At 44.0% G+C, this 27993-nt stretch overlaps 1 protein-coding gene across 1 annotated transcript in view; it reads right to left on the bottom strand.

The window, feature by feature from the left end:
• ryr2b (ryanodine receptor 2b (cardiac)) overlaps positions 1–27993 on the bottom strand; it is a 210519-nt gene that overhangs the window by 102988 nt on the left and 79538 nt on the right. Inside the window, exons 48-57 of the mRNA XM_060933368.1 lie at positions 19714–19937; positions 17438–17528; positions 17214–17354; positions 15725–15888; positions 10698–10776; positions 10336–10425; positions 10062–10199; positions 7077–7154; positions 6879–6954; positions 6503–6626 (exon numbers count right to left, since the gene is read on the bottom strand). Of these exons, the coding sequence (XP_060789351.1) occupies positions 6503–6626; positions 6879–6954; positions 7077–7154; positions 10062–10199; positions 10336–10425; positions 10698–10776; positions 15725–15888; positions 17214–17354; positions 17438–17528; positions 19714–19937 (1205 nt within the window). The remainder of the gene's footprint in view (positions 1–6502; positions 6627–6878; positions 6955–7076; positions 7155–10061; positions 10200–10335; positions 10426–10697; positions 10777–15724; positions 15889–17213; positions 17355–17437; positions 17529–19713; positions 19938–27993) is intronic.

The raw sequence follows: 27993 nt of genomic DNA, 5'->3' as shown, positions 1-27993 counted from the left end.
GCTACTGGAACAAGACATCGATGGACGAGGACAGAAAATACGGATTTGCTGGAATGCTACTATACAAGCAATCCCAGAGAGAGGGGATACATGCAGCGAATGTGGGACCATTGGATACTTCGAAACCCACAATCAAGGCTAACAAAGAAACAGCTATTAGCCCAGTGTTCCAACATCCATAATCGAAATCTGCTATCACAACTAGAGATTAATGAAATACAACAACGATGCTACGGCAAGGGGGAGCCAGGAAGACAGGTCAGCGGGGAGATGTCATCATCCCCACAACCAGAGATTGGGTACCAAGCCCCAACAGCTAACAGCCTCAACACAAGAGCTGCTGACCTGAGAAGGAAGATCGTGACCCAACTGGAAACCTGGAGCCCCCGACGAATACCGAAGCTGAGTTGCCAAGTACCTTCAGAAGATCTACTAGTAGATGTGAATGCTGATCTGAAGACAATCTCCACAAGAACCATCACTGAGACCAACAAGCTGATACACAGTACAGCAACAGTAATCATGGAGATGCTTGGACACAAGGTGGGCTCGGGACATAACAAACAGTATCCACCATGGAAGAGACGATTAGAGGCCAAGATAAAGGCAGCAAGGAAAGAAGTTAGCCAGCTAGCTGAACTACAGAAAGGGAACATGGTGAATAAAGGGGCACCCAGGAAGTACAACTCACTCTCCATACCAGAGGCACTCGAAACTGCCAAACAGCGACTAACAGCTCTGGCCACCCGGTTGAAGAGATACACCAAGGAAGGAGAGGCCAGGAGAATAAACAAGCTGTTCTCCACTGAACCAGCCAAGGTGTACTCTCAATGGCAGGGGAACAACAACCGGTCAGACCCACCAAGAGCTGAGGTGGAAAAATACTGGAAAGACATATGGGAAAGAAAGGCATCATACAACACCGATGCCCAATGGTTAGTGGACCTAAGAGCTGACCACAGCAACCTCCCAGAACAAGAACCAGTAACCATCTCAATGGCAGACGTCCAAGAAAGAGTGTCAAAGATGAAGAGCTGGACAGCACCAGGCCCCGATATGATCCATACGTACTGGCTGAAGAAGCTAACTGCACTCCATGAACGCCTAGCAGCACAGATGAACCAGCTGCTGAGGGATGGGACCCACCCAGAATGGCTAACCCAAGGCAGGACAGTCCTAATCATGAAGGACCCCCAGAAGGGACCCATCCCATCCAACTACTGGCCAATTACCTGTCTTTGCACAACATAGAAGGCCCTGTCAGGCATCATTGCGGCAAAAATGAGTAAGCATGTGGCTCAATACATGAGCGAGGCACAGAAAGGAATTGGCAGTAACACCAGAGGAGCCAAGCACCAGCTACTGGTCAATAGAACAGTCGCCCGAGACTGTAAGAAGAGACAGACCAACCTGTGCACTGCCTGGATTGACTACAAGAAAGCCTACGACTCAATGCCACACACATGGATACTGGAATGTCTGGAACTGTATAAGATCAACAGGAACCTAAGGACCTTCATCCAGAACTCAATGGAAATGTGGAAGACAACCCTAGAGGCCAACTCAAAACCCATTGCCCAAGTCAACATCAAGTGCGGCATATACCAAGGAGATGCGCTATCACCACTGCTGTTCTGCATAGGCCTGAACCCCCTCAGTCAGATCATCATGAAGAGCGGCTACGGGTACCGATTCCGTAGTGGGGCAACAATCAGCCACCTGCTCTACATGGATGACATCAAGCTGTATGCCAGGAACGAGCGAGAAATAGACTCGCTGATCCACACCACCCGGATCTACAGCGATGACATAGGGATGTCATTCGGATTGGACAAGTGTGGCCGGATGGTCTCAAAGAGATGATCCGGACTGAAGGGATTGACCTACCAGAGGGCAACATAGGTGATATCCAAGACAGCTACAAGTACCTTGGCATCCCACAGGCTAATGGAAACCATGAAGAGGCCACAAGGAAGTCAACCACAGCCAAATACTTCCAGAGAGTAAGGCAGGTCCTGAAAAGTCAGCTGAATGGTAAGAACAAGGTCCGAGCCATCAACATGTACGCACTACCAGTCATCAGATACCCCGCTGGTATCATAAACTGGCCAAAGGAGGAGATAGAAGCCACATATATCAAGACTAGAAAGCTCCTCACCATGCATGGAGGGTTCCACCCCAAGTCCAGCACCCTGAGACTATACACTAAGCGGAAAGAGGGAGGCCGAGGGCTAGTGAGCGTCAAGACCACGGTCCAGGATGAAACATCGAAAATCCGAGAATACATCAGAAAGATGGCCCCAAAGGATGAACTGCTAAGTGAATGTCTCAGGCAGCAGAACCCTGATGAGAGTGCAGAGGAGGAGGAGGAGGAACAGACAACCTGGAGAGACAAACCCCTACATGGCATGTACCACCGTCAGATAGAGGAAGTGGCTGATATCAAGAAATCCTACCAGTGGCTGGATAATGCAGGACTGACAGACAGCACAGAGGCACTAATCATGGCAGCACAAGAACAGGCCATAAGCACAAGAGCCATAGAGGCCAGGATCTACCAGAGTAGATCAGACCCAAGATGCAGACTGTGCAAAGAAGCCCCTGAAACAGTCCAGCACATAGTAGCAGGGTGTAAGATGCTAGCTGGATCAGCGTACATGGAGAGGCACAACCAAGTGGTTGGGATAGTATACAGGAACATCTGCAACCAGTATGGAATAGAAATACCCAAGTCCCAATGGGCCATACCACAGAAGGTGGCTGAGAACAACAGGGCCAAGATTCTGTGGGACTTCAGCTTCCAGACTGACAAACAGATCCTGGCTAACCAACCGGACATAGTTGTGGTGGACAAAGAGCAGAAGAGGGTGGTGGTGATAGATGTGGCGATCCCAGCTGACGCCAACATCAGGAAGAAGGAACATGAGAAACTTGAGAAGTATCAAGGGTTGAAAGAGCAGCTGGAACAGATGTGGAAGGTCAAGGGTTGCGTGGTCCCCGTGGTAGTGGGGGCACTTGGGGCAGTAACCCCCAAACTGGGAGAGTGGCTCCAGCAAATCCCAGGAACAACATCTGAAGCCTCAGTCCAGAAGAGCGCAGTCCTAGGAACATCGAAGATACTGCGCAGAACCCTCAAACTCCCAGGCCTCTGGTAGAGGACCCGAGCTTGAGGATGACATGGATACCACCCCCCCCCGCCGGGGGTGAGAAGGATATATATATATATTTCAATTTCATTCATGAATGAAAGTTTGAGTTTCTATTGCGAGTGGAACAACAGTTGAACGATTTTTTTTCAACATAGAAATTTCATATATATTAGCTTCTCTAACAAATCTCATTATCTCTAGCCGCTTTATCCTTCTACAGGGTCGCAGGCAAGCTGGAGCCTATCCCAGCTGACTACGGGCGAAAGGCGGGGTACACCCTGGACAAGTCGCCAGGTCATCACAGGGCTGACACATAGACACAGACAACCATTCACACTCACATTCACACCTACGGTCAATTTAGAGTCACCAGTTAACCTAACCTGCATGTCTTTGGACTGTGGGGGAAACCGGAGCACCCGGAGGAAACCCACGCGGACACGGGGAGAACATGCAAACTCCACACAGAAAGGCCCTTGCCGGCCCCGGGGCTCGAACCCAGGACCTTCTTGCTGTGAGGCGACAGCGCTAACCACTACACCACTGTGCCGCCCCTTCTCTAACAAATATGAAAAATAATTCGTAATGATCAGTGCTGCAATGATTAGCTGATATGACTGACTAATAATCGTCTCAATCATCTTGTCCTGGATTCGATTTCTTTATTTCTCAGTAGAATGCATAAGTAAAACCTGTAATTTGTAGCAGTATTCCTACTAAGCTGTTTACATGGAAAATAAAAATAATTATTATCCATACAGGACACTTTTTCGATGGAATAAAAACGTGTTCTATTCCCTTCTAGCAGGTTTCACTCATTTGGTTTGATAGCATGCAGCATTGTTATCATATCGCTTATCCTACGTGTATTGCGTCACTCTACTCAATGGAGAATGAGCGATGAATATGGTTTATGATATTGCATGGTTGTCAAGACAACATGACGTCACACGTCGGCGCTGATGCGAATATCCAATGATAAAGTTTTCTGCTGAACCATTTCTTTGTTTGCCAGGAAAGAGGAAGATGCGTTGAACACCTGAAAGGCTACCAGAACTTCATTAGATATTCTTCACGCATATTTATGAGAGAAAAACATACCAATGGACATCGAAAAACTGGAAGAGAGACACATCGGAGATGTCAAACTTCTGAGTTAGCGAGCAACTGTGACAATGTGTAAACAAACATGGTCGCCAGGTTTGCTTCGTTAGATATGGAAGATTTTGAGAGAATTTTGGCTGTCAGGTCGCTCCGTTGTGTGTAGGTGTCCATGTTGATTTTAAAAGTAACTCAGTAAATTACACAGGGAAATGAATACTGAGTGAAAAATACTGTAGGGAGCATGCAGCATGGAAGAAGAGTCTGGAGGCAGAAATCTTAGTTTCTCGGTCGTTAGCCTGTGCTACTTGCTCTTGATAGAGAGCACTGGCTTGACTGCTTTATTAGCATTCGCTAACAGTGCTGATGAACGCTACACCAGCTGGAAGGTGACTTCACTGCTGCGCTGACTCACGGTTAAGCTTGTGTTGGCCTTCAAGTATGCTGATATGAAGAGAGTGTGTATGTATAATAATAATAATAATATGAGCTGGCTTTTTTCATGGTCTATCAGATATATTCCGTTCAGCTACTCGTCTTCGACTCATTCAAGATCATGAAGCTGAATGGAATATATCTGATATACTACTCAAATCCAACCAATATTATTTAAATATTCCATCAATATTCATGTTTCCATGCAGCTGTACATACTCTGATTGTCTAACTGGTTTGTTGTCTTGCACAGAGCTAATAGTAAACAGGTAAGAGGTTGTGTGTGTCATAATCAAGCCGACATCATTTCTTTACACGTGCCTAAGACTTTTGAATGGTACTGTATGTTCAAAGAATGCTCCTAAAACCTGAATAATATCGGCGTATCCAACATGTGTTAATCGGAGAATGCTAAATTCGGAATATCCAAGTGGAATCTGGTGTTTACACGATACGTATCAAATTCCAAATACTGTAATATTCGGAATAATAACAGAATATAAGTGTGCATGTAAACATACTGCACATCAAGACATTCTGACCAATCAGAATTGAGAATTACAGTGGTGCTTGAAAGTTTGTGAACCCTTGAAAATTTTCGATATTTCTGAATAAATGTGACCTAAAACATCATCAGATTTTCACACAAGTCCTAAAAGTAGATAAAGAGAACCCAGTTAAACAAATGAGACAAAAATATTATACTTGGTCATTTATTTATTGAGGAAAATCATCCAATATTACATATCCGCGAGTGGCAAAAGTATGTGAACCTCTAGGATTAGCAGTTAATTTGAAGGTGAAATTAGAGTCAGGTGTTTTCAATCAATGGGATGACAATCAGGTGTGAGTGGGCACCCTGTTTTATTTAAAGAACAGGGATCTATCAAAGTCTGAGCTTCACAACACGTTTGTGGAAGTGTATCATGGCACGAACAAAGGAGATTTCTGAGGACCTCAGAAAAAGTGTTGTTGATGCTCATCAGGCTGGAAAAGGTTGCAGAAGCATCTCTAAAGAGTTTGGACTCCACCAATCCACAGACAGACAGACTGTGTACAAATGGAGGAAATTCAAGACCATTGTTACCCTCCCCAGGAGTGGTCGACCAACAAAGATCCAAGAGCAAGGCATGGAATAGTCAGCGAGGTCACAAAGGACCCCAGGGTAACTTCTAAGCAACTGAAGGCCTCTCTCACATTGGCTAATGTTAATTTTCACGAGTCCTCCATCAGGAGAACACTGAACAACAATGGTGTGCATGGCAGGGTTGCAAGGAGAAAGTCACTGCTCTCCAAAAAGAACATTGCTGCTCGTCTGCAGTTTGCTAAAGATCACGTGGACAAGCCAGAAGGCTATTGGAAAAATGTTTTGTGGACGGATGAGACCAAAATAGAACTTTTTGGTTTAAATGAGAAGTGTTATGTTTGGAGAAAGGAAAACACTGCATTCCAGCACAAGAACCTTATCCCCTCTGTGAAACATGGTGGTGGTAGTATCATGGTTTGGGTCTGTTTTGCTGCATCTGGGCCAGGACGGCTTGCCATCATTGATGGAACAATGAATTCTAAATTATACCAGTGAATTCTAAAGGAAAACATCAGAACATCTGTCCATGTGATAGATAGATAGATAGATAGATAGATAGATAGATAGATAGATAGATAGATAGATAGATTCTTTTTTGAGAAATTGTTGCTTTAATCGTCTTAACCATGCTTTAATTAATTCATCAGCACTGATAATGCTATGAACTTGTAAATTTGTCTTTATTTTATTTCCTCGGATGGTTCTTTGGCATAAGTATTTCCACCCTCACCTCCACACAGTGTATCCATTGATATGAAAGAACTTCAGGATGTCCTGGGCTCTCTCTCGGATCCGGCTCTTCTCTCGGTCACTCAGAGAGTCGTAAGGCACCAGCAGAGCGTGACCGCCCCCTCCTGGACACACAACATTATTACACATGAGGTCCAGAGTCTTTTTTTTTTTTTTAATTAAGCAATGTTGCCTGATTGTGTCAAAAATATTCATGTGAGTTAAAACAAAAAAGTCCAGTTTTAAGATTAAGCACCATAAATACCTGCAACAAGGACATTTACATGGATGACCATACTATTTTATTAACTACATGGACAAAAATGTCCATGGGTGAAGGGGACATTTGGCCGAGTGCTGAGAATATGATTAAAAACCTTTAGCCTGCAGTTCCTGGAGTTTCCTCTTGGCCCAGATGTTGTGGTAGTTTTCCGCCAGCTGTTCCGCCATAGCCTGCATTAAAGACAGAGAGAGAGAGAGAGAGAGAGAGAGAGAGAGATTCTCTATTTTTTCTCTCTCTCTCTGCATTCAATGAACAGAAAACTAAATGAGAAAAGGGATCTGAACAGACGTACATACTGATCCCAGGTAAGTGTGATGCTGCTGGTGTCTGCAGGTTTGGGACTGAACATGGAGGTTCCCTCAAATGACAGCTGTACGCATGGAGGAAAGAAACTGGACTGAATTACAATATATATTACTTGTTGCTGATTTGCTGTTTTGCTTAGTTAATGTTGAATAGCCAGAGCATTTCACAGTTCCTAGCCTCACACAAATACTTAAATGTCTATGCTACTACCACATCTGGACAGCTGATTTGTGACAATGTCTATTGTTGAAGCACTTTATAAATCAAATTGAACTGAATTGAATTAGAATTGAAGAAGAGCTCAGTCGAACAGCTCTTTCAGATTTTGAAAAAAAAAAATCCTATTTTTAGTTTCAAGGGAGCCTGCATATGACTTGGGGAAAAAACAAACAAACAAAAAAAACAAAAAATATATAAATCATGGCCACATTATTAATTCAATCCTATGATATCTCTTCATTCCCTCATTTTGCTAATTTGCTTCTACGATATTTATTCATTTCCAGGTTTTGCTAATTTGTTCCTGGTGGTGTAGTGGTTAGTACGGTCGCCTCACAGCAAGAAGGTCCTGGGTTCGAACCCAGCGGCTGGCGAGGGCCTTTCTGTATGGAGTTTGCATGTTCTCCCCGCGTCTGCTTGGGTTTCCTCCGGGTGCTCCGGTTTCCTCCACAATCCAAAGACATGCAGTTAGGTTGACATGGGGTGGCCTTGGGCTGAGGTGCCCTTGGGCAAGGTACCGAACCCCTGACTGCTCCCCGGGCGCTCTGGTGTGGCTGCCCACTGCTCTGGGTGCGTGTGTTCACTGCTTCAGATGGGTTAAATGCAGAGGATGAATTTCACTGTGCTTGAAGTGTGCATGTGATGAATAAAGGTTTCTTCTTATTATTATTATTCGTTCCCACGTTTTACTAATTTGCTCCGACGACATCTATTCACTCCCATGTTTTGCTAATTCGCTCCTATGATATTTATTCACGCCCACGTTTTACTAATTCGCTTCAACGATATCTATTCACTCCCATGTTTTACTAATTCGCTCCTACGATATCTATTCACTCCCACGTTTTACGAATTCGCTCCTATGATATTTATTCGTTCCCATGTTTTACTAACTCGCTCCTACGATATCTATTTGTTCCTACATTTCACTAATTTGCTCCTACGATATTTATTCATTCCCACATTTTACTAATTCGCTCCCACGATATTCATTCCCATGTTTTACTAATTCGCTCCTACGATATTTATTCGTTCCCACATTTTACTAATTCGCTCCTATGATATCTATTCATGCCTACATTTTACTAATTTGCTCCTATGATATCTATTCACTCCCATGTTTTAGTAATTCACTCCTACAATATTTATTCGTTCCCACGTTTTACTAACTCGCTCCTACGATATCTATTCACTCCCACGTTTTAGTAATTCGCTCCTACGATATTTATTCGTTCCCACATTTTACTAACTCGCTCCTATGATATCTATTCATGCCTACATTTTACTAATTTGCTCCTACGATATCTATTCACTCCCACGTTTTACTAACTCGCTCCTACGATATCTATTCACTCCCACGTTTTACTAACTCGCTCCTACGATATCTATTCACTCCCACGTTTTACTAACTCGCTCCTACGATATCTATTCACTCCCACGTTTTACTAACTCGCTCCTACGATATCTATTCACTCCCACGTTTTACTAACTCGCTCCTACGATATCTATTCACTCCCACGTTTTACTAACTCACTCCTACGATATCTATTCACTCCCACGTTTTAGTAATTCGCTCCTACGATATTTATTCATTCCCACATTTTACTAATTTGCTCCTATGATATTTATTCGTTCCCACGTTTTATCAGTTCGCTCCTACAATATGTATTCATTCCCACGGTTTACTAACTCGCTCCTACAAGATCTATTCACTCCCATATTTTACTAATTTGCTTCTACAATATATATTCATTGCCATCTTTTACTAATTCGCTCTGACAATATCTATTCATTCCCATGTTTTACTAATTCGCTCCTACGATATCTATTCGCTCCCACCTTTTACTAATTCGCTCCTACGATAGCTTTACTTTCCCACATTTTACTACCTCGCTCCTATGATATCTATTCACTTCCATCTTTTACTATTTCGCTCCTACGATATCTATTCATTCCCACGTTTTACTAATTCACTCCTACGATATCTGTTCATTCCCAAGTTATACTAATTCTCTCCCACGATACCTATTTGTTCACTCTTTTTAGTAATTCATTTCTGCAATGTTTATTCATTCCCACATTTTAATAATTCATGGCCAGATTTTACTAATTCGTTCTGAATAGCATTGCCTGCTGTTTGTTAACGCATCACTCTCATTTAGGCCACTGAAAACATCTGCATCGGATACGGAGCCTGTGGGGCTATGATTTAACTCAAATGAGACGAATTATTAAAATGTGGCCAATATATACCTGGAAAATTTAAGACAAACATTTTAGAAAATTTATGAGTTATGAGGGACGGCACGGTGGTGTAGTGGTTAGCGCTGTCGCCTCACAGCAAGAAGGTCCGGGTTCGAGCCCCGTGGCCGGCGAGGGCCTTTCTGTGTGGAGTTTGCATGTTCTCCCCGTGTCCGCGTGGGTTTCCTCCGGGTGCTCCGGTTTCCCCCACAGTCCAAAGACATGCAGGTTAGGTTAACTGGTGACTCTAAATTGAGCGTAGGTGTGAATGTGGGTGTGAATGGTTGTCTGTGTCTATGTGTCAGCCCTGTGATGACCTGGCGACTTGTCCAGGGTGCACCCCGCCTTTCGCCCGTAGTCAGCTGGGATAGGCTCCAGCTTGCCTGCGACCCTGTAGAACAGGATGAAGCGGCTAGAGATAATGAGATGAGATGAGTTACGAGTATTTGTACATTTATGAGTTCATTGAATCTACAAGTTTATAACTCGTGTTTTTGGAACAATCCATCACCTGGCCAGACTGTGAGATCCTCCTGGATAGGTGATGGAGGTCCCTCGCATCCCCGTCTTTCGATCTCTCAATGGTCCAGCCCAAGACCAACATGCTTTTCACTGTATCTTTAATGGCTGCTCTGTAGTTCTCTTTATCCTAAACCCCAGAAATGTAAGAAAGACAAATACAAGATGCATAAAAAAACAATAATGTAATCAAACTGAACAGAAATTAGAAAGTTTTAGACTGAACTAGAAATGAGTGCACATGTGTGTGTGTGTGTGTGTGTTACTCGTTCTGATAAGGCTCTGTAGGGCTTCAGGAGTGGGTGAACTTTAGAGCTCTCACACATCTGCTCCCCATGAACCCAACCATTAGCAAACTGCAAACGAACAACAGAAACACACAGAGTTACACATTATACAAGAAATAAAACAGTATTTTTTATGCTGTTGTAGGAAAATAATAAACATCACAGCGGTGTAACGAAGCGGAGTGACTCTTCCGTGCTGAAGTTGATTATTTTTCTGTAATAGCATGCCCTGATGAGGGTTACTCATCTCGTAACGAAGCAATTTATTCACAATTATCATTTTTATTTATAAAAGAACAACTATTGTACGTTGTATCCGGTTACACTTAATTCCCTCTTACCTTCCCCAGTGACCACTTCTCATGTGTGTGTTCTGCATATTTATTCACCACGTACTCCAGTCCCTCAGGTACTATTACACTGGGGGAAAAATACCACAACAACAATGGAAAATGATTCATTACTGTATATCAAAGTGAAACTACAACCCAAATTCCAAAAAAGTTGGGACGCTTTTCAAATGTTGAAACTGAGAAATTTTATTGTTTTTTGAAAAATATATGCTCATTTTGAATTTGATGTCAGCAACACGCTTCAGAAAAGTTGGGACGGGGCAACAAAAGACTGAAACGGTTGAGGAGGGGTTCACTGCTCTGTGAAAGACTACATGGGCAAACAGTGCAACAATTTAAGAACAACGTTCCTCAATGTAAACCTGCAAAGAATTTGTGGATCACATCATCTCTGGTCCTCCTGTGGGTTCACCACCCACAGAGGTAGCAGTAGGGGTTTGGTGCAGTGTGGATTGGGTGGCAGTCGAAGGCAGGGGCCTCGACGACCTGATCCCCGGACACAGTGGCTGGCTGTTGGGACATGGAATGTCACTTCGCTGGGGGGGAAGGAGCCTGAGCTTGTGCGGGAGGTTGAGAGGTACCGGCTAGAGATAGTCGGGCTCACCTCCACGCACAGCTTGGGCTCTGGAACCCAGCTCCTCGAGAGGGGCTGGACTTTCCACTTCTCTGGAGTCGCCCGTGGTGAGCGGCGGCGGGCTGGTGTGGGCTTCCTTATAGCTCCCCAGCTCAGCCGCCATGTGTTGGAGTTTACCCCAGTGAACGAGAGGGTCGCCTCTCTGCGCCTTCGGATTGGGGAGAGGGCTCTTGCTGTTGTTTGTGCCTACGGGCCAAATAGCAGTATAGAGTATCCGGCCTTCTTGGAGTCCCTGGGAGAGGTACTGAGGAGTGCTCAGAGTGGGGACTCCATTGTGCTACTGGGGGACTTCAATGCTCACGTGGGCGATGACAGTGACACCTGGAGGGGTGTGGTTGGGAAGAACGGCCTCCCCGATCTGAACCCGAGTGGTGTTTTGTTATTGGACTTCTGTGCTAGTCACAGTTTGTCCATAACAAACACCATGTTCGAGCATAGGGGTGTCCATAAGTGCACGTGGCACCAGGACACCTTAGGTCGGAGGTCGATGATCGACTTTGTAGTCGTGTCATCTGATCTCCGACCCTATGTCTTGGACACTCGGGTGAAGAGAGGGGCTGAGTTGTCAACTGATCACCACCTGGTGGTGAGTTGGATCCGCTGGCGGAGGAGGAAGCTGGACAGACCTGGCAGGCCCAAACGTATGGTGAGGGTCTGCTGGGAACGTCTGGCCGAGCACTCTGTTGGGGAGGTCTTTAACTCCCACCTCCGGGAGAGCTTTTCCCAGCTTCCGAGGGAGGCGGGGGACATTGAGTCTGAGTGGACCATGTTCTCTACCTCCATTGTGGACGCAGCTGTTCGGAGCTGTGGCCGCAAGGTCTCCGGTGCCTGTCGTGGCAGCAATCCCCAAACCCCGTGGTGGACACCGGAAGTAAGGGATGCCGTCAAGCTGAAGAAGGAGTCCTATCGGGCCATGTTGACCTCCGGGACTCCTGAGGCAGCCGACGGGTATCGGCAGGCCAGGCGTGCTGCAGCTCGGGCAGTTGCAGAGGCAAAAACTCGGAACTGGGAGGAGTTCGGGGAGGCCATGGAGAAGGACTATCGGTCGGCCTCGAAGAAATTCTGGCAAACCGTCCGGCGCCTCAGGAGGGGGAAGCAGTACTCTGCCAACACTGTTTACAGTGCGGGTGGGGAGCTGTTGACCTCGACTGGGGACATTGTCGGGCGGTGGAAGGAATACTTTGAGGATCTCCTCAATCCCACCGTCATGTCTTCCACTGAGGAGACTGAGGCTGATGACTCAGAGGTGGACTCGTCCATTACCCAAGCCGAAGTCACTGAGGTGGTTTGCAAGCTCCTCGGTGGCAAGGCACCGGGGGTGGATGAGATCCGCCCTGAGTATCTCAAGTCTCTGGATGTTGTGGGGCTGTCTTGGTTGACACGCCTCTGCAACATCGCATGGCGGTCGGGGACAGTGCCTCTGGAGTGGCAGACTGGGGTGGTGGTCCCTCTTTTTAAGAAAGGGGACCGGAGAGTGTGCTCCAATTATAGGGGAATCACACTTCTCAGCCTCCCAGGGAAAGTTTACTCCAGGGTACTGGAGAGGAGAATTCGACCAATAGTCGAACCTCGGATCCAGGAGGAACAATGCGGTTTTCGTCCTGGTCGCGGAACACTGGACCAGCTCTATACCCTTCATAGGGTGCTCGAGGGTTCATGGGAGTTTGCCCAACCAGTCCACATGTGCTTTGTGGATCTGGAGAAGGCATTCGACCGTGTCCCCCGTGGTATTCTGTGGGGGGTGCTTCGGGAGTATGGGGTTCGGGGCTCTTTGCTAAGGGCTGTCCGGTCCCTGTACGAACGGAGCAGGAGTCTGGTTCGCATTGCCGGCAGTAAGTCAGACCTGTTCCCGGTGCATGTTGGACTCCGTCAGGGCTGCCCTTTGTCACCGGTTCTGTTCATAATTTTTATGGACAGAATTTCTAGGCGCAGCCAGGGGCCGGAAGGAATCCTGTTTGGGAACCACAGGATTTCATCTCTGCTTTTTGCGGATGATGTTGTCCTGTTGGCTTCTTCAAACCAGGACCTTCAGCATGCACTGGGGCGGTTTGCAGTCGAGTGTGAAGCGGCTGGGATGAGAATCAGCACCTCCAAGTCCGAGGCCATGGTTCTCGACCGGAAAAGGGTGGCTTGCCCTCTCCAGGTTGGTGGAGAAGTCCTGCCTCAAGTGGAGGAGTTTAAGTATCTCGGGATCTTGTTCACGAGTGAGGGAAGGATGGAGCGTGAGATCAACAGGCGGATCGGTGCAGCCTCCGCAGTGATGCGGTCGCTTTACCGGTCCGTCGTGGTGAAGAAGGAGCTGAGCCAAAAGGCGAAGCTCTCAATTTACCGGTCGATCTACGTTCCGACTCTCACCTATGGTCATGAGCTTTGGGTAATGACAGAAAGAACAAGATCGCGGATACAAGCGGCTGAAATGAGTTTCCTTCGCAGGGTGGCTGGGCGCTCCCTTAGAGATAGGGTGAGAAGCACAGTCACTCGGGAGGAGCTCGGAGTAGAGCCGCTGCTCCTCCACATCAAGAGGAACCAGCTGAGGTGGCTCGGGCATCTTTTTCAGATGCCTCCTGGACGCCTCCCTGGGGAGGTGTTCCAGGCATGTCCCCCCGGGAGGAGGCCCCGGGGAAGACCCAGGACACGCTGGAGGGACTATGTCTCTCGGCTGGCCTGGGAACGCCTCGGTGTTCTTCCCGAGGAGCTGGCCGAGGTGTCTGGGGAAAGGGAAGTTTGGGCTTCCATGCTTAGACTGCTGCCTCCGCGACCCGGTCCTGGATAAGCGGAAGAAGACGAGACGAGACGAGATCATCTCTGGTCCATAATATCATTAAAAGATTCAGAGAATCTGGAGAAATCTCTGTATGCAAGGGACAAGGCTGAAAACTGACATTGGATGCCTGTGATCTTCAGGCCCTCAGGAGACACTGCATTAAAAGCAGACATGTGTCTGTAGTGGAAATCACTGTATGGGCTCAGGAACACTTCAGAAAACCATCGTCTGTGAAAACAGTTCATTACTGCATCCACAAATGCAAGTTAAAACCAGATATAAACAAGATCCAGAAACATTGCCACCTTCTCTGGGTCCGAGCTCTTTTACGATGGACTGAGGCGAAGTGGAAAACTGTCCCGAGGTCTGATGAATCAAAAGTAGAAATTCTTTTTAGAAATCATGAACACCACGTCCTCCAGGATAAAGAGGAGAGGGACCATCCAGGTTGTTATCAGTGCGCAGTTCAAAAGCAGCATCTGTGATGGTATGAGGGTGCATTAGTGCACATGACATGGGTAGCTTGTACATCTGGGAAGGCATCATTAATGCTGAATAATAGATACACGTTTCAGAGCAATATGCTGCCATCAAGACAAAATCTTTTTCAGCGAAGGCCTTCCTTCTTTCAGCAAGACGATGCCAAACTGCTTTCTGCGCATATTAAAACTGCATAGCTCTGTAGTAAAAGAGTCCGGGTGCTAAACTGGTCTGCCTGCAGTCCAAACCTGTCTCCCATTTAAAACATTTGGCGCATTATGAAGCACAAAATACGACAAAGATGTCAGACCCAGAACCATTGAACAACAGAAATTGTATATCAGGCAAGAATGGGACGACATTTCTCTTTCAGAACTACAGCCACTGGTCTCCTCAGTTCCCAAACGTTTACAGAGAGGCATTCAATATGAGCATATATTTTTCAAAAAACAATAAAATTCCTCAGTTTCAACATTTGATATGTTGTCTTTGTACTATTTTCAATGAAATATGCTATAGGGTTTCCATGATTTGCAAATTATCGCATTCTGTTTTTATTGACAGTTTACACAGCATCCCAAATTTTTGGAATTGGAGCTGTATATAATTCCACTATACTACATAAACACACACACATATATATATATCAAAGAGTAGTGTGATGAAGCAATTACTGTTATCACCCCAAAGTTGATTATTTTCCTATCACAGCAAGTCCCAAACTTTTTATTCCTCTTAAACCAAGCAGTTTCTCAAAACTTTCCCAAGAAAGCCACATTTTTATCCATTTGTAGTTACATTTTAAGTCAGTGTATGGACATCTTTGCAACAAGTTTCTTTATCAGCCTGTCTTTTTTTTCTCTATCTATGAAGTAACTAAGACAAAAAAAAAACACCTTGTGATGTCTTTACAAACTTCCTGAGTGTTGCAAAGCACTGACACTGGAGACTCCTTCCATAAATGTTAAATAAACCTCTCCTTACAGAAACTTTCACCATATCAGAACCAGTGATGAGCAGAACCGAGAATTCAACAGCGCTGTGATATGCTATAGATGTTATATTGTGTATTCAGGATAGTATAAGATAGGATAGGTACTGTGAAATAACATGAAAATCAATCCTGTGTGTTTTTACTTGGACGTGTCCAGGGGTTGAGGACAGAAGTGTCCATCGGAATCCAATGAGGAGTGTGTGTCCAGGCCAGATGTGCAAGTGACATCGACGTGATCAGGAGGAACAGCGCCGGACACTGCAACCAGACATCCAACGGATAGCTCAAACAGCTCAGCATCATACGGCTGGAGGAAAAAATAAATTAAAAAAACAGCGAATGATGCTCAGCTTTATATTGAGACCTGTATCATCACGTAGGATAACCATGTGCATGTACTACAGTTTTAGATCATATATCATTTACAGTATTATCCTTTTATGTCTCCATGGGTCGCAATTTCACCAAAAAAATGAGCCACAGTATTTGGATATTGATCACACAATCAATTCCAAAATTATTGGTACCCTTTCCTGTAAAGGCCCGGTCCCACAATAACGATAACTACAACAAAACGATAACTATAAATAAATCAGTCCCCTGCAGTTTATGTGGTTGATGCTCACACCAGACCGATAATCCCTATTGCCCAAGCCTGGGTTTATCCGTATCAGTGAGATTGCTTCTGGAGCGATTTTGACCCAAGGTCAAGGTCACCGGAAAGGTCAAAAACTTTTTTTGCGATAACTTTCTTCAAATTCATCATTTTGACTTCAAACCAAAACGAAAATGTGCATATTTTAATTCTGCTTCCAAGTATATGCTGCATGATGGGGTAGCTTGGACAGTCTCTGTAGCAGTCGGGAGTTAAAGGTCAGGGGGGTCAAGGTCATCGGTCAAAATAACATATTTTCCATTATGACTCAAAAACGTTGCCGATAGACAGATGTTTACTATGATGAGCATATAGGAACTCCCATGGCCTTTCATTTGGCACCATGATCTTTGACCTTGAGTGACCTTGAAAAGTCAAAATCAAAGTCATGGATTTTCAGAAGGTTGTAATTTGAAAATGGTTGCTGGGAGACAGATATTTACCATTATCAACTTATAGGAAAAGCCATATGGCCTTTCATTTGGCACCATAATATTTGACCTTGAAAGGTCAAACTCAAGGTCATGGGTTTTCAAAGGGCTATAACTTTAAAATGGTTAATGATAGCGAGATGTTTACCATTATCAACAAATAAGAAGTCCCATATGAGCTTTCAGTTGCCGCCATGACCTTAATGACTTTGAAATATCAAACTCAAGGTCATGGATTTTCACAGGACTATAACCTGACAGCTGATGATTGAGAAATATTACCATTATCAACATATAGGTATAAAATAAGTGCTGCCGGGCGAGGTTTGTTTTGCCTGGCAACACTTCTTATGCATTGTTAGTATCCATTACAAATTTTGATCTGTGTCTTTAGTGTTGAAAAGTCCTTCTTTGTCCCTGTTAAAGTGCTTACGTTTTCCCCGAACTTCATTCGAAAGAATCATTTGGAAAGAATCATGTGTGTATTTTGTCGATGGTGTATAACACTCCTCCTGCCCCGGGTGTAGCCCTGTTCCTAAAGCAAACCTTTTTGCTCAGTGCTCTGAAAACATGCCAAAACAGCTTCCTGCTGAGCTGAAGCTCCTCCTCCGAGGCGGAGCTTAAACCACCACGCCCACTCGTCATGCAGTAGTACTTCCAGTTCTGCTCATAATGATCAGTCAGAAGCTGCAGACAAAATTCAGAATATTAGGATGACGTGTTTCTTCAATTAGTAAGAATCAATTACAGCTAAAGATAATTACAAAGACCTTAAGTGGCATCTTGGTGTTCTCGGACAGCTGTGGGACGTCAACCGTGAGATTTCGCAACAGAGGCTGCAACAGGGACGGCTTCAGTTTTCTGTAATAGAATAATATCAGTGCACAGACTGAGGCAAATAGATCCAAACAAAAGCTGTACGCACAGACGTACAGCTTCAAACTATTTTCTCAATGCATGTCTAAAGTAGAAAGGTATAAACTCTTACAACACCGATAACTATGACTACACCTGAATTTAGTTCCAGTCTGGAGCAGAAACACCACAACTATAATCCCGACTATAATATCGCTTGGTCCTGACACTCAGGGAAATAAACGAATGCCACTTAGGAATAGTCATGGAAGTTTTTTCCAAGTAGTAGCACATTATTCCAGGTCGTACTGTACAGCTTGGACTTCAAAACAACCCATGCCTGTTTGCTGCAACACTAGCCCAGGCTGCTTGACCTCTTTAACCATCAGTCGCTACGTAATTAGCGTTCTATGCTCAAGTTAGCGCTAGTTAGCATTCTCTGCTCAAGTTACTCCATTGAATCGGAGTCTTTAGTTCAACTGGATACTTTAATGATGAGATTGTGTCCTCGTTAAAATGTCAGATTGAAACAAGCAGACTTGCGATTCAGTCTGCGTTGTGGAATGTCACAAACAGTTCTGTTACAATTGCATTATTTCTTTGTATATACTACTTTTATTTACCCACCACTGCGGCCAGCGAGTTGAGCAAATTCACCTGCCACTACGTAAAATCACCTGTATTTGGCAGGTAGCGGGCGCTAATTTCCAACACTGGCTAGCATGATAATAACAATACAAACTAGAGACTGTATTCCACTTAAGTTCTAAAGCTACAATGATATTTACGCATATATTAAATATTGTATATCCGTAATGATGATAAATCATGTGATTAAATGGCTTTTCTAATCCCTCCATTCAAACTGTGCAAATTACACCCATGTAGTTTATGCCTCTGAGGCAGGCCTGTAGTACTCGAGTCTGACTCGTGCGCTAATTTTAAGGACTCGTGACTTGACATGGACTTGAGCACTGATGACTCGGACTCGTGCATTAACTGCATTCGGACTCGTAAATTGGAGACGAGGACTCTGATTTTTTTCTTTATTTTTTTGTAACATGCCATAAGATATTTATCTATGTTAATTTTTGTACGAATTTCGTGCAAGAGTGTCACACCTGTGTGTCTTGGCGAATGCATCAGATAGACTCTTGGGTGCACTCCGGACAGCGTGCACGCGCTGTAAATGACTCATACCTGCACAGGATTAAGGCGCAATCAGCGCATCGATATAAAAACTGTGAAAACATACTTACTTTGCGAAGTATTGAGTTGCGTTGCTGACACATTACTGAGCCTTATTTCCTTGTTTGGTTTCCTGATCCTTGATTTCCTGTTTCTTGTCTTTGATTCTGCCGAGTCTACAACAGCCTGTTTGTGCCTCGCTCGACCTATTGCCTGTTTCACCGTTTTACGATTGTTTGATTGTTTACTGTCTTCGCTTGTATTAATAAACACACGTTCTGCACTTGCATCCGTCTCCCAACCATCTCTGACAGAATACTTCACACTCCCTGACTAAGAGAAGCACATTCACCTGTTCATACAGTACGTCATGTTCAGGAACAAGCTAATGTTAATGGTGCTGAAACAGCCACCGTCAAATGGTGCGGTTGGAGTCTTGTTCTCGGATCAATAGTGGCCTCGACTCGAATTTTTTTTAATGACTTGGACTTGAACACTGGGACTCGAGACTGGACTTGGACTCGAGGTTTAGTGACTCAACTACAACACTGCTCTGAGGTTGCCAGAATTGTTTTGAGGAGAAATATATGCACTTGTATTTAAGCCTGAAAAAAAAAAAATGAGGGATAGAAAATGCTGACTGAAGCACGTAAGTGTTGTTTTTAATCTTATTAATTATTAACAAATAATCCTCAAGATTACGACAGCATTACAATGCTGTTTCATTCTCATTGTCACATTTCCTATAATTGAGATTTTTCAGGTGTCCTGATCGACTCCTTGATCTGATGCTAAAACGTCGCCTTATGACATTACCAATAGGTGATTTTATTGAAATGCCATGACGTTTTTCGAAAGCAGAGTGTTTTCTTTCGAAATGTCAGAAGTAAACGTCAAATGTATTGGATGAATGGAAAAAATCAAGGAAAAAAAAGATACTTAAGTGCAGCATCAGTAAAAGGTAAACAGAAAACTAAAGAACGAGTGTGACACTAGAACTCACCCACACACAGATAGCAGGCAGGTCTGGATGGCATCGTGCTGGGCTTTAGTGAGGCTGCTGGCTTTAGAGAGACAGTAGAGTGCTTGTAGGAAGTCGTCCACTGTTCCTGTCCTGATTGGAGGAAGTCCACATAACAGCGACGAGCACTTACTCAACAACGGCAGCACGGACCCACACAAATAACGATTCAGAGCCAACGCCATGTCCGTACCACCCAGTTCATTCTAACAGAGAAGTGGAAAAGGAAAGAGAGACATTATTCCAAAGACACTCACCGGCCGCTTTATTAGGAACACCCATACATCCACCTGCTCTTTGATGCAGTTTTCTAATCAGCTGATCTCTTGACAGCAGCACATTGCATCAAATCAATAATCTCATCTCATCTCATCATCTCTAGCCGCTTCATCCTTCTACAGGGTTGCAGGCAAGCTGGAGCCTATCCCAGCTGACTACGGGCGAAAGGCGGGGTACACCCTGGACAAGTCGCCAGGTCATCACAGGGCTGACACATAGACACAGACAACCATTCACACTCACATTCACACCTACGCTCAATTTAGAGTCACCAGTTAACCTAACCTGCATGTCTTTGGACTGTGGGGGAAACCGGAGCACCCGGAGGAAACCCACGCGGACACGGGGAGAACATGCAAACTCCGCACAGAAAGGCCCTCGCTGGCCACGGGGCTCGAACCTGGAGCTTCTTGCTGTGAGGCGACAGCTATAACCATTACACCACTGTGCCACCCATCAGTTAGTGTTACCACACCAAATTGGATCTTTTTTTTAATAACAACTCACTTTCTATTCCTCTTATATTACAACAGTGTCCCAATTATTATTATTTTTTTAAATTAAAGATTTATCAAGTACTTTGCATTCATTTATTGTTAGGCGCCACACTTCTATCATTATGCACTGGCCAACCAGCTTCAATACATTTACAAATGGATACATCCCACTTCACTTGAATTCACCTGGTTAGACCTAGAACAAACCATTTGCAAGGATATTCAGATCTCAGACTTACCTTTCTGCAGCCAGTCAGTCAAAAAGCATCCATCTTTCAAAGCTCCAACCATAGCATCAAGTCTGACAGCTTGGTGGAAGTTTTACGACCTTACTAATTCGCCTCTGACACTATCAAATCACACCCCTATCTGGAATAATCCTGATTTCACCATCAATAAAAAACCACTCAACTTTCTCACATGGATAGGCAAGGGTATCACTCATCTTCATCATATCATCCAAGACAATAGACTGGTCTCTTTTCCTTATTTGGTCCAGAAGCATGGCATTGAGGGTAAACACTTCTTACAGTATCTTCAAATTAAATCAACTATTCAAGCAAAATGGAATATTCAGATACCTAATTTAGACATCCCCCCACAAATCTTGGAACTGATTAACATACCCTCCCCTCAAAAAATCCTTTCCAAAATATACAAACTTATATCACAATCCGAAAAAACTTTAAGCCTTCCATACCACAATTGGGAATCAGACCTGTCCATTACTCCTGATGCCAGCTTCTGGACCCAAATCTGCAAAAATATCTATCTAATGACTAAAAATGCCAATCTTCAACTAATACAGTACAAGGTACTCCACAGATTTCACTACACTGCACAGAAACTGGCAAGAATGGGTTTTGGCTCCGACACGTGTTCCCACTGCATGCTAAACACCCCAGACACATACATCCACGTTGTCTGGCATTGCACCCCAATCCATAGGTTCTGGATAAAAGTCACAGACTCACTCACCTCTATCCTTGGCCATCACATCCCAGCAACTCCTTCCCTCTGCATACTAGGAGATACATCTTCAACCAACCTTAACACCACAGACAATAAATTTCTTCTAGTAGCACTAACTGTCGCCAAGAAAACAATCCTCATGAACTGGAACTCAAAGAACTCAATCCACATTACCCATTGGAAAAACCTGCTAGCAGATTATATATCATTGGACAATCATACCTCTCCCAACTTACTCCATACTCGGAATACACACTCCCCTTGGTCATCTTACCTCACCTTTTTACAGACTTGACCTGGCCCTCTGTGCCTGAGATTCAGTCCCAACGCCACACTCAAATATCCTTCCATAATCGTTAATACTTAGCCATACATATTAGGGAAGGGAGGATGGAAGCTGGAATCTCTTATCTCTGTTTGTTTATGTACTTCATTTATTAATTTTTCCCACCACTCCCTCCCTCCCTCTGCTACCGTCTTCCCTCCCCCACTTCATCTACTCTTGTTATACCTGGGCTTCTGGGATGGCGTGGTCGGCCCCATCCTGTCTGGCTGTCAGGTGGGACTGGCGTTGGTTGGTGCCATTGGGAGGGTTGATGGGTCAGGGTTCCCCTCCGGGTCAGGGTCCCGAGGTTTTTTCGGCGCCCCACCCACCCCACGCATGCACTCTGATACCTGCCTACTCTTGGTATTGCACAGCGCGCCTTATCCTCTTTTAAATGCTCTACACATTAGGAAGCACACACCATTTGTACACCTGCAATAAGAACAACATGATACACTAGGGTAGGGGAGGAGTGCATGTGGGAAACCTCTGCAGGTGCTTCGCTGCACTCCTTGCCTCTTTTAATGCAAATACATCTCTTCTTTTAATGCAGTACATTTTAGAGAAGGCACACATTCTTGTCATATACAGTCATATATAGGATAGGTAGGGCGTGTTGTGCGGAGGCTATGGGGGGCTGGTGTCGGTGTATGGGGCGTCAGGGCCTGGAGCCCTGCCTCATGCAGTACCTCCCCCTCCCCTCTGTCGTCCCATCATGAATCAGCTTGGGCAGGGGGGGCTGGCACCATAGCCATGAACAGGTGCTCAGGTAGTCATCATAATTAACTATTAAATAACTATTATTTTTAGAATTTCTATCTATAAAAAATTTACTAACACAAATGATTAGCAAATAAAATAATACTCCCCCTCCCCCTCTCTCCTTCATTATGATCCAGTTTCCTTCTCCCTGGCCCGACACAGACCAGCACTGCTTATACACACACACACACACACACACACACACACACACGCTTACTTTCACATATCCCGCTCCCCCCCAACATATACACACTGTCCCTCCACCCATAATTCAAGGCCCAAAACCCCTCCAAATCCCCCCCACCTACCCTCCTCTATCTCATATGCACATTCATTACCCCTAATCAACCCCACCCATCCTCCTCTATACAGCAATATAGCTCTTGTTTATCTTTGTCGAATTTGTCTCCATGTGTTCTGTTACATCTCTTTGTTAACATATTAGTAGTATTGTCCAGCCTTTGAAATTGTTGTTAGTTACGTTAGTGCTTCTGTTGTATGTCATGTGTATGTATTGATTTGTTTCATTCTGTCCTTTTTACTTTGTATTTGTTTGTATTTGTTAGCAAATAAATTTAAAAAAAAAAAGAAAAAAACTTAAAAAAAAAAAAAAAGACACAGACAACCATTCACACTCACAGTCAATTTAGAGTCACCAGTTAACCTAACCTGCATGTCTTTGGACTGTGGGGAAAACCGGAGCACCCGGAGGAAACCCACGCGGACACGGGGAGAACATGCAAACTCCACACAGAAAGACCCTCGCCGGCCACGGGGCTCGAACCCGGACCTTCTTGCTGTGAGGCGACAGCGCTAACCACTACACCACCGTGCCGCCCCTTCATTATTATTATTATTAGTAGTAGTAGTAGTAATAATTTGTTTATTGCTACACGGTTCTTTTTTTCTCTCATTATACAATCGCTGTTACATTTACACTTTTTGATTATCAATTAAGTAATCATATCGTTTAATTCCTTCACTTTGTCTCAGATCATTTTTCCTCTATTAGTATCCTAGTATTGCTCAAGTTTCAAATTTGACTGATTTCTCATACATCGCCAATATTTAGTATTATAAGTAAAGGTTTTTGTTACTTGCGAAAATCGGAGATTTTTGCAATTATATTGATCTGTCCGTTTGTTTGGTGGTGCTCTAGCGTCGTCGTTTCTTGACCAATCTTCACCTAAATGCACAGGACAACTCACTAGGGTCACACAAAGACATCAGTAGTTTTTGGTGGGTCAAGGTCAAAGGTCAAGTTCACCAGGGTCAAATCTTGTAAAAACACCTAATCGGCCATCATGCTCTGCACAACTTTTCATTTGTTTGTTTGTTTCTATCTCAGACTAGGTAATTTTCTTAAATCTTTTGCATTTAGTATTATAAGTTCAACAATTAGTATTTAGGATTTTTAATATTAGTAGAGTATGTATATATTTAGCTTTTATATCAGGTGAAGAGCCATATTTGTAGAAACTCTATTATTATTATTATTATTATTATTATTATTATTAAAGCATGCAGATACAAATCAAGGGAAAAGTTGTGATCTCAAAGTGCAACTTTCTTTCACTGTGGCATGGGTGTTGGTTTGAGTCTTTTGGAAACTGATGATCTCCTGGGGTTTTCACACACAACAATATCGAGAGCTTTTCATTTTTCTTTTTGTTCTCCTTTTTTTTGTGTTTGTGTAGTTTGAGGTTTGTTTTTTGTTTGAGTGTTTTGGACCCAGTTTTGGCATCGGTTCCCTCCAGGCCTTGGTGCGCTGTGGGTGATGCCTGTGCTCCTCACTATGGACTGTAATGAGCTCATTGGTCTTTTTTAACATCAGGGTTGTCCAGCGCTCTGTGTGGTGGTGCTTTTGTACTTGGCGCGGTGTTCCGAGCAATGTTGCCCGGCGGCGGCACAACGGCTGTGCAGGCAGTGTGGGATTTATCTTTGTGCGCCTGGTGGGACTGTGGTAGCTACGCCATTGGAATTACATCCTGACCCTCTCTTGGTGGACTCTTTTTGTTTTCCCCCTTAATTGTAAAGTGACCTTGGGTGTGAGTTCTGTGGGTGGAAACAAACGCCTTGTTGATAAGAGAGGTCAGAGGAAACTGGACAGATTGGTTCAAGCTGCCAAGAAGGAACTCATATAGTAACTCATATCATCACTCTTTACAATCGTGGTGAGCAGAAAAGCATCTCAGCATGCAACAGGAGAAGACCACATTGGGTTCCAGTCCTGCAGCCAAGTAGCCTGGCAAGCCAGACTAAATGTGAATATTTAGTCTGGCCTCGATCCGTAGACATTTCCGAAGTGGGTAGGAGGAACAAACCGCTGTCTTTCAAACTGTCTCTGTGCGTATAGGCCAACGCTCTGACCAATCAGCGCAACAGTGACTGTGACGTAGTCAGAGCGACAGAAAGCAGTGGGGGAGACCTTGAAATAAATAATTTTTCAAAATGCGTATTAATTAACAGGTTCTAGATATTAAGAAGTTTGGAGATAATGACCACAAGTTTGGAGTCTGTACCACATATACTCATTTTTTTTCCAAGTGTTTTTCAAGGGTTTGCTTAAACTGTTTTTGAGAGTTTTTATTTAGTGGTGTTTGGTGAAATAATTTCCCTTAAATTTAAAATAACGGGAAAATAAGAAACAATCAAAAAGTAATGTTTCAAAGCTGTTTATTAATTCTTTGTACTGCACAAACTAGCCCCATCCTTTTGGCTACCAGCGGAGCCAGCTGGTAGATCAGACTTTTGCCATAGCCGGTCGGCAAAACCGCGAAAACGTCCTTCTTGAAAAGGAATGAGCGGAGAGCCTCTTCCTGCTCATGTTTCAACGAAAACTCCAAGTCTAATTCTTCTAAAACTGATTCCAAAGTGGAGTCAAACGCGATCTGTTCACTAGCCGTAGCCATCTTTCCTGCTGTGCTTTCTCCAGCGTCGCGCAGCTTTGTCGTCACTCCTGCAAAAGCCTGCCCAATGAATCCAAACAAAAACCTTGCGTTGTGATTGGCGGGCACGATTTGATGCCCGGGGTGTTTTTGTTTATATGATGCGAGGCTAGACCCACTCGCTAGGCAAAAATATTTTTGGCCGCTAGGCGGGTGGGTCTAGTTTACTAGGCTAGCAGCCAAGAACAGGGATCTTAGAATCAAGAACAAGTTCTTATTAAAGTGGCCGGTGAGTATAGAGTGTCTGCTCAATTTATAATATTGTGGCTTTGATAAATTGTGTGCACAATTATCTGTCGGTATATGATATAAAAAAATAATAATAAAATGCAAAATAATAAAATGTGCTGGATCAAGCGCTATGTTATAAGCTTATGAATAGTGAATGTGTAAGTCATAATTAAACCAAATTAAACCAAAACTGCAATGATTAATGTGATAATTACAATTAAGACTCTCCATGCAGCAATATATACAATATATGCAGCAATACACTAAACTCCTATTCGATTTATTTCAGTATCTGCCAGGTGGTCCGCGGCCCCCTGGTAGTCCGTGGCAGTACTGCTGGTGGTCCGTGACTTGCTATCCAGTTTAATTACTAAAAATACTTTTTAGAATAATTTCATTTTATTTTATTTTTCGAATCGTTTCAGTTGATTTTGGTATCAGAATGAATAATAAATATCATGCAAATATCGGAAAAAAAAAACAAGACGGGAGATTCAACCTTATCCTTGTTGCACCAATCAGGTCGATCAACTGTACTTCACCTATGGTAACGTGAACGTCATATCAAAACTCGTCCTTCGCGCGCGAATGAACTAGCTTGCAAAAGCAACTAGCAAGGCTATATAATTCAGTTTAGTTTGACAAATATTCACTTTTTTGTGAAGTTACATTTTGAACGGTGTGCTGTAAAGCTGAGGTAGCTGTACAAGTGAAGCTAGCTTGTCAGCATGGATCGCTATTTGGTGAGGAAAGGGAGCAATGCCACCACAGAGGACACCTCTAATGCTGCGAGCTGTTCGGGAAAAGATACAGATGAAACGGTGAAACGTAGGGAAAGACGAAAAAGGAAAGACAATGAAGATTACATCAAATACGGATTTACAGTAACAGACAAAGCTGGAGAGGAGGTACCGCTGTGTTTTGTGTGCTCAACAGTACTTTCACACGAAGCCATGAAGCCTTCAAAACTACTGCGGCATTTAGAGACGCATCACAGTTCATTGATTGGCAAGCCTATCGAGTTAATGCAGCAGATGTTGCGTGATTTCAAAGGACAGCAGACTCTCATGAGAAAGAGTGCTAAAGTTAGTGAAAATGCACTGAAAGCATCATATCAGGTGGCCCTCAGAGTTGCACAATGCAAGAAACCCCATACCATTGCAGAGCAGCTAGTTTTGCCAGCAGCCATGGACATGTGTAAAATCATGATAAACGAAGAATCTGCAAACAAATTAAAAACTATTCCATTGTCAGACAGCACAATTGGACGAAGAATCGAGGAAATGGCCACTAACATGAAAGAGCAGCTAATAGAGAAACTTAGAACAGTGCAAGGATTTTCGATTCAAATAGACGAGACGACAGACATTACCAGTGATGCGCAGCTACTGACATTTGTGACCCCTCACCGAATCCAGGGACACATGTCGGCCGAAATGAATCCGAGATAATTGCAAAAGAAGCATTTTTTTTTTAATTTGTGATTTTTGTTTTTTTTCCATCATGTGCAAGTTGAGGTCTTGAAGAATGCAATCAGTATTTCAGATAATAGATTGTTTTGTTGGAAAAACATACATTTTTTGTTGCAAATTGTCTCGTTTTTGTCAGGACTGTAGCCAGCTGGGGGGTGTGGGTAAATTACCATATGGGCCATTCACATGATGATTTAAGTCTTTTTTTTTTTCGCGAATCAGCTGTATGATACGAGCTGAGCTCGTGGCTACTTAAGCTGCATACAGGCATGTAATTTCACTATGGAATGAGCAAGCTAAACAGAGCGCAGAGGAGCTGAAACACCGCGAAGCAAACAGACACACGGTAGTTACATCGGAGATAACCATTTCTAGCAAAAAAAACGCAACCTCGTTTTCCAGATTGAATGGAATACTTGAATGACTGGATGATACATGGACCGTTCTAGGACTACATTCCATCGGAGGCATTGGTGTGTGCAAGGCGCCGTTTCTCTTTCTGATGGGGTGAGTTTATTAATCTAAGGCTGTGTGGTTATTTTTGCATGTAACGGAGAGTGTTGTGGTTTGGTTAAGCCTAGGTCACAACCGGACGTAAGATTTTTTGGCTGTGCGATTTTTGGCGTTTCCCAAATCGCTGCGGTTTTTTTTTTTGTTCACGGAGAAAGACGCGCGTTGGCTGTAAGTTTGTCTTGCGACCTGAAAAAAACGTAAGCGCCCGTAGAGTTTGTTTGACATGACAACGAACCTCTGCGGCTGGTCTGCGGCTCGAAAAT

This window comes from Neoarius graeffei, chromosome 11, assembly GCF_027579695.1.
Source record: "Neoarius graeffei isolate fNeoGra1 chromosome 11, fNeoGra1.pri, whole genome shotgun sequence".
Lineage (NCBI taxonomy): Eukaryota > Metazoa > Chordata > Actinopteri > Siluriformes > Ariidae > Neoarius > Neoarius graeffei.
Note: the sequence above shows the minus strand (reverse complement) of the source record. Positions and strands in the feature narration are given on the sequence as shown.